The following is a 7,229-nucleotide window of genomic DNA, read 5'->3' as shown; positions in this document are numbered from 1 at the left end:
TGTACAAGCCAAACCATCAGTTTAAATAAGCAAGCAGAATAATATTTACCATGTTGTTATTAATATCATCGTCAAACATAACCATGTCAATGAGGTATTCAACCTTCTAGCTCTGGTATATGATGGAATAATGATGTATGTGCTATTGATTCCAATGGTGAGGCGTACATGTGTGTCTGTGTTGTTCATTACTTGTCCCCAGACCATCTCGTTTCCTCTTGATTCCGATGGTGAGGTTCTCCTTCTCTTTGAGAGCCTCTGCTGAGGAGTTGAGCTGGGGCTGCTGGGGTCAGCCCTGGTCTGTTAGTGAAGTACCTCATCCTCAGAGGCTGGAAAGAGGGGATGGGAGGAGAGGGGGGGTAGAGCTGGGAGAAACAGCACTGAATAAACAGAGACCAACTTCATCCCAAATGCCTCCCTATTTAGTGCACTGCTTTAAGCTCTGGTCAAACGTAGTACACTAAATAGGGAATAGGGTGCCATTTAGGACGCTTCCAGAGAGCAGCCAAAGAGAAGGGAGGTCGACAGGGGCATCAGGGGTTCCTATAGCCTGAGGTAGTTCTGAAACAGAACTGAACTGAACAGCAGGAGGGACAGGCTGACAAAGCCACACAGCAGCTGGAATAATATATATGTATGCCAGGTCACCCTCCCACACAGGACCCAGGGACCCCCTGTGTGTGTGCTGAACTGTGTATCACATTACAGTCGCTAAAAACAGGTTATACAACCCAGCGAGAAACTAAGTAACTTGTGAAAGATACTAAGTGCCATAGCTTACTAGCATGCCTGTGTAGCTGTAAGGCGTGTGGAGGGGTTGAAGGTGAATAGTCCCTGAAGTCATTCTAAGAGGTTGTTTCCTGCAGCACTGAAGACGTGTTCCAGAGGAGTACCAGAAAACAATTCAAACTACAGAGAGAGAGAGAAGCACAGTTAGATAGAGACATGAAGGCATTATTTAAATCCACAATGTATTATTGAGGACCCCGATATTTTAAAGGCGATGCTTGGTCTTAAATGAACCACACATGCAGACACAGAAAATACATACACTCACAGGCCAGGTGTCATCTGTAGGAGCTTCAAAGATCTTACTCAGCTGGTCCAGACCTGAGTCTCCTGTTAGGAATGGTAACTAGAGAGAGACAGATGGTGTTACAGCAAACATGTAGTGAGCATGGGTAGAGTCCCAAATGGCACCATATTCCCTATTTATTGTACAACTTTTGACCAGAGTCCTATGGGCCCTGGTCAAAAGTAGCACACTATATAGGGAATAGCGTGCCATTTGGGATGCATCATTATGTATACAGAAAGGTGTGTGTCTGACAATACAGTAGTCTGAATCTTAATGCTCAGTCTGGATAAAAAAAAGTCGCAGAGACAAGACAATTTCAGAACAAAGTTCAATTGAGCTGCCTAGTTTCAGAATGTTTTAGTGCCATTCTACAGACAACCCCGTTTGTCTCGTCTCAATGTTTAAATTGGACTGAGCTTATGGTGTGTGTGTACCCGTAGGAGGAGCTCTGCAAGGATGCAGCCCACGGCCCACATGTCGACGCCCACCCCATACATCCTGGCACCGAACACCACCACCTGAGAGAGCAAACATTGTATCGCAAACACAGTGACACATGAAATGCTATTTTAAAAAATAAAAAATAAACTGACAATAAAGACTGACATGGTCTAGACTCTGTTAGGGCTGCAGAAAGCTTTTGCCAAACCAAAATCAGCCAGCTTCAGCACCCCCTCCTCATCCAGCAGCAGGTTATTGGGCTTCAGATCCTACACACAGTATTTTACTATGGTGCAAATATAATTGATTTATAATAAACATAATTTATATAAAATACAATTACAAATATCATTTCTGAAGTGGAGACGAGTCTACCACGCCTAACTTCACCTCACACAGGCACCTATGAGAAGGTGTGTATTGTATGACGGTGCTTTGAGGTGTGTGCATGAACCTACCCTGTGCAGGACCTAGTGGTGGTGCATGTACTCCAGGCGCTGTAGTCATCACTATGAAGGCTTTGATGTTGTCTGGAGTCACAACCAGACTGGTATCTTTAATGATCACCTAGAACACAGGAGAGAGAGAGAGTTAGACCAGAGGTGTCAGCCAGTCTCTCAATAGTCTACCTTTCTTAACTCCAAGGTTGAAGGTCCACAGACAACAAAACGCCTCTCAGGAAAGGACAAGCAGAAGAGAATTTCTCTATATGTAGACTCAGGCTATCAAATCCTCCGAATATTTCAGTCCTCTGTGAGCTATTTCTGTCTGTCTATGATTTGATCATTGTCATTACATCATCTTGAGAGCTACGGGGAGGGTGGTATTGATTATTTAAGACCAGCTATCAATCCTTAATTATGGCTCTAAGGGGTCTGTGTTCCTACTCTCTAACTGAGTTGGCAGTGAACCTGGGCACTCATCTGGAGTCATCTGGCAGGCACAGACTCTCATATATCCAGAGCAAATGGGAGAGATAGAGATAAGGAGAGAGAGAAATAGGGATGGCAGAGAGAGAGAGAGAGGGACAGAGAGTGAGACAGAGGGACAGAGAGAGGGAGGCAGAGATGCAGAGAGACAGACAGAGAGGGGGGTCCCCCAGGACCAGAGCTGGCCCTACAGAACCCCTAAGAGAGAGAGATATAAGCAAACTAATACCATAGCTCTCAGGTTGCTCCCACTCTCTGGTTCTCTCTGGGCATCAGCCAGTCTTTGATGTTCAGTATGACTGAACCCATATCTGTGCCTCAGGGAGGACATCACAGCGAGCTATCAGAATGAACAGAACCTTCATACTGTGAATTGGATGGAGTATCCCTCTAGTGGCCTCTAGTGTCCAAGGTTACTTTTAGAATAAAGCCGTGAATGTCAGCATTTACTGGGGCCAGTTTCCTGGACAGAGATTAATCCTAGTCTTGGAGTAAAAAGCCATTTCGGTGGAGTTTATCCATTGAGCAAGCTTAATCTGGGTCCAGGAAACCGGCCCAATATGACCAAAACATAAAGCTCAGTCTTACCTGCAGGTCTGTCTCCATGAAGTCAAACACCAAGCTGATGTTGGATTTGTGCCCAAATATATCAAGGAACTGAGAAACATGATGGACATATATTGATGTAAGTGTAGGGACATATATGATATTGTGCTTTCTTTGAGAACATTACATAATTTCACAGTAAAGGTGATGGTGAGCAAGATAATTAGTATCGTTTATACAGGGTGCTTTGGTTTGGAATAATATCCAAATGAGCTCTAAATTATCATGAATTCTGAAATTGATGCAACACTCAACCAGGAAAGCATGAATATTACTACTGGCAGTTTCCATTTAAACAGTAGGAGTTTAGTTAGATTCTTACCCCGATAATGTTTGGGTGACTTAACTCCTGCAGTAGTTTAATCTCTCGTAGGGCTTTCCTGTTGATGCCTGAGAGATACATGACCAACAAACATGAGACAAATATTCAGAACCAAATTTCATTGGGTGATTTCCCAGAAAAAAGATGAAGCCTTTTCAATGGAGTTTTTCCACTGAGCATGCTTTTTAGTCCAGGACTAGGCTTAATCTGTGTCTGGGAAATCACCCCCATACATAGTTTTAACCACTCTGAACTGTACTGGGATGCACAGACACTCACCATCTTTAGCCTCTGCTCTGTGTCCAACTTTGATCTGTCAGGAGAATCAGCACACACTATTAATAGTGTACAGCTAACATTATGAACACATCAAACCGACATAGTGTGGATATTAAATCAACAAGTTTCATTAATGGCATTATGTAACCATGGTCATAGCTCATTTGCATATTTTGTTCAGAGTGTCTTAGTGTTCTGTTCTCCCCACAAGGTTATACCAAAGATTGTTATAACTAACCCAAGATAGACCACAGACTGTCATTTCCAATGGGAGCAAATGAATCATAGTGAGCAGAACAAGCAAGGAGGTGGGCAGAGCCAAGCACAACCTAGCTAGATCCAATTGGCGCATTCTAGCATGTATTTGCATATTTTCGTTAGGGAACGCCTACTACGTGAAGTGCGTTCACCCATGCACTCCTTTTAAACAACACAATTTTTAGATAGATAGATGAGCTTATTAGTCACATGCACAGGGTCGCAGATGTAATTGCAGGGTACAGTGAAATTCTTAAACTCTGAGCTCCAACAGTGCAGGTCCAAAAGAAAAGTGTATGAAACAATAATAATAATATATACATATTTACAAATGTAAACACTGACAGTCTGACAGTTTTTTCCATGATGCTCTTATACTACCCGCGTCTGAGTGATGGAAGCGGGGAGAACAGGCCATGGCTCGGTTGGCTGAGGTCCTTGATGATCTTCTTGGCCTTCCTGCAACACCTGGTGTCGTAGGTGTCCTGGAGGGCAGGCAGTGTGCGTTCGGCTGAGCGTACCACCCTCTGTGGAGCCTTGCGGTCAGCGGCGGTGGAGTTGCCATACCAGGCTCTGATGCAGCCCGACAGTATGCTCTCGATGGTGCTCCTGTAGAACACTGTGATGGCCTTCAGGGCCGCTCTTGTGCCTTCTTCACCACGATGTCTGTGTGATTTGACCATTTCAGCTCCTCTGAGATGTGTACGCTGAGGAACTTGATGTTTTTGACCGTCTCCACGCGGCCCTGTTGATGAGGATACTACTGCACTGCTGCACTGTTGGAGCTAGGAACACAAGCATTTCGCTACACCCGCAATAACATCTGCTAAATATGTGTATGTGACCAATACAATTTGATTTGATTTGGGGGCGTGCACAGCTTTGTTCCTCCTGAAGTCCAATATCAGTTTCTTTGTTTTGCTGACGTTGAGGAAGAGATTGTTTACCTGGCACCACCATCACGTCATCAGGGAACTTGAGGTTGGAGTTGGCAAAAAAAATTGGGCCACGCAGTTGTGCGTATACAGGGACTTTGGCAAAGTGTAGTCTTAAAAACTTAGTCCACTCTGTTCGTAACAGATTCTAGTTTTGGGAGCAGAAAACTGTAGTGATCAAATGTTTCATCAATGAGAAAATTAGCAGAATGTCGGCCAAAATCCATCCTCTCCCACTGCCAGCCTCTCATCACCATGGTGAGTGGAAATGTCAACCGGATGCTTCAGATACATACATCCGGTGAAACATCTGGCTCATTGTTTTATCTGTGGTTATACATCCAAGGTTATACCCATTCTGGGCATGTGTTAGGCCTACACAAAAACCTTACAGCAAAAAAACAGCTGCTCCTGGCAATTTACTTTGTACCATTCATCACAGATCTTAGAGACATGCTGAGTCTCTTACCTGCTTGATGGCAACTATCGTGTCGTTGGTCTTGTCCCTGGCCTTGTACACAGTGGCAAACTGTAAAGTAAAACAGAGAGAAACACTAGCACCAACTTTAAAAGTGACAAGCTGATGAATGTAGCCAGCTAACTTGTCAACAAACCGAGCTAACCTTAGCGTAGCTAGATAATTGTCATTTTGAAGGTGTTGCCTTTGCTGCAACCGGCAACTTAGCTTTAACAACAACTCATGCCACGGCTAGCTCATTCATTGTGCTGCTATAGTAGTTAGCTAGCTAGCAATCAAACTGTTATCTTAATCTATACAGCGCTAACCTTAACAAAGCGGCTCACACGAAAAACACAACAACGGCAATATAATACTGTTTCTCATTACCTGACCCTCTCGTAGAAAATCGAGTTTTTCATATATTTTTGCTCTGGACTTTACATCAAGCGCCATGATTTCAAACTGTAATTTCTCCAACTTCCGGCTTTGTTAAAGGTCCATAAGTATTTTCGGGTAAAAGGACCCTCGTGTTGAGAGTTATGCTTTTTGAACAACAGCGCCATCTGTTGATTACTGTAAACCTGAAGAATCTTATATTGATGTAATAACAATCTAACCTTCAAAACAAAGAGCAACGACAGGTTTGTAGATATTTTATGTCCTTTTGTCAAATGGAGAAAAGCATGTACTTGTAATATGGCAAATTATTTGATGAGTGTATATTTTATAACGACTGTTTTATGACAAAAATGACTATGTTGAAGACTACAAATGATGATCATAATTTTTTCATAAATCTATTTATGTTATACTCATTTAGTCTATTCATTATTTAAAACCGTTGGTGCCAGTCACAGCTATCAACCAAGGCTTTTTTTACTCACTCTTTCTTTCTAAATATTTCACAGGGATCCCAGAGACATGTCTTTTTCAGTGTGGAAACCTGTGTGATATATGCACCAGTGAACACACACACACACACACACACACACACACACACACACACACACACACACACACACACACACACACACACACACACACACACACACACACACACACACACAGCTCCATGGCTTCTTTCAGCTCAGTCATATACTGTATATGCATCAGTGAACACATCTCCAGTCTCAAAATTCCATCTTCTACATCCCATCCCAGAGGATTAGACATGGGCCTGCCCCTCTGACCCTCACAAAGATAGTTTGACAGACCCCCCCCCAGCTCCCCCTTATATGCATGCATACACTCATCCTGACAGCTCATTTCTCTCCCTCTCCATCTTTCTTTCTTTTTCTTTCTTTCTTTCTTTCTTTCTTTCTTTCTTTCTTTCTTTCTTTCTTTCTTTCTTTCTTTCTTTCTTTCTTTCTTTCTTTCTTTCTTTCTTTCTTTCTTTCTCTCTGTCCCTCTTCCCACGGGGGGCCAGTATGAAAAATGTATGCACTCACTAATTATAAGACCGTCTGCTAAATGACTAAAATGTCAATTGGATCACAAAAAAAATGTCTCTCTGTCCCTCTCTCTCTCTCTCTGTCTCTGTCCCTTTCACTCTCTCTCTCTTTCTCTCTTTGTCCCTCTCTCTCTCTCTCTCTCTCTCTCTCTCTCTCTCTCTCTCTCTCTCTCTCTCTCTCTCTCTCTCTCTCTCTCTCTCTCTCTCTCTCTCTCTCTCTCTCTCTCTCTCTCTCTCTCTCTCTCTCTCTCTCTCTCTCTCTCTATCTCCACCATCACTCTATCAGACACAGACTCAAATTCATGCAGACTCCTTGGTCCTTATGTATGCGTACAGTTGCCTCATTTTAAAGCCACATGACAGACGTGAATGACAGGAGCGTATGTGCTCATGCAGCTGGGACGGGATGGAGGAGGAAAGAAAGATAAAGGGAGAAGAGACGGACGAGAAAGAGACTAGAGAGAAAGTGAT

General features: G+C 43.3%; 1 protein-coding gene across 2 annotated transcripts; it reads right to left on the bottom strand.

The window, feature by feature from the left end:
• Positions 1–350: 350 nt before the first annotated feature.
• On the bottom strand, positions 351–5,797 carry LOC121573629 (cyclin-dependent kinase 7). 2 transcript variants are annotated; one of them, XM_041885768.2, is made up of 9 exons: positions 5,696–5,797; positions 5,318–5,377; positions 3,656–3,689; positions 3,377–3,444; positions 3,037–3,105; positions 1,978–2,086; positions 1,513–1,596; positions 1,052–1,135; positions 351–909 (listed from the first exon to the last, which is right to left on the bottom strand). In XM_041885768.2, the coding sequence occupies exons 1-8, from the start codon at positions 5,759–5,761 to the stop codon at positions 1,092–1,094; spliced, it is 534 nt and encodes a 177-aa protein (XP_041741702.1). In that variant the 5' UTR covers positions 5,762–5,797; the 3' UTR covers positions 351–909; positions 1,052–1,091. The 2 variants fall into 2 exon arrangements, with proteins under 2 accessions (XP_041741702.1, XP_041741684.1); XM_041885750.2 differs by having other exon boundaries at positions 1,058–1,135.
• Positions 5,798–7,229: the final 1,432 nt, after the last annotated feature.

Source organism: Coregonus clupeaformis, chromosome 18, assembly GCF_020615455.1.
Source record: "Coregonus clupeaformis isolate EN_2021a chromosome 18, ASM2061545v1, whole genome shotgun sequence".
In the NCBI taxonomy this organism is placed as follows: Eukaryota; Metazoa; Chordata; class Actinopteri; order Salmoniformes; family Salmonidae; genus Coregonus; species Coregonus clupeaformis.
This window is presented reverse-complemented; position numbering and strand designations above follow the sequence as displayed.

What these genes read in the sequence shown, in the direction of transcription:
- LOC121573629 (XM_041885768.2), bottom strand. Translation starts at nt 5,761, where the DNA reads ATGGCGCTTGATGTAAAGTCCAGAGCAAAAATATATGAAAAACTCGAT. An exon ending in CGATAGTTGCCATCAAGCAG is followed by an intron (nt 3,690 to 5,317) that starts GTAAGAGACTCA and finishes TTCTCCTGACAG; the next exon opens with ATCAAAGTTGGACACAGAGC. An exon ending in TCATGGAGACAGACCTGCAG is followed by an intron (nt 2,087 to 3,036) that starts GTAAGACTGAGC and finishes CCTGTGTTCTAG; the next exon opens with GTGATCATTAAAGATACCAG.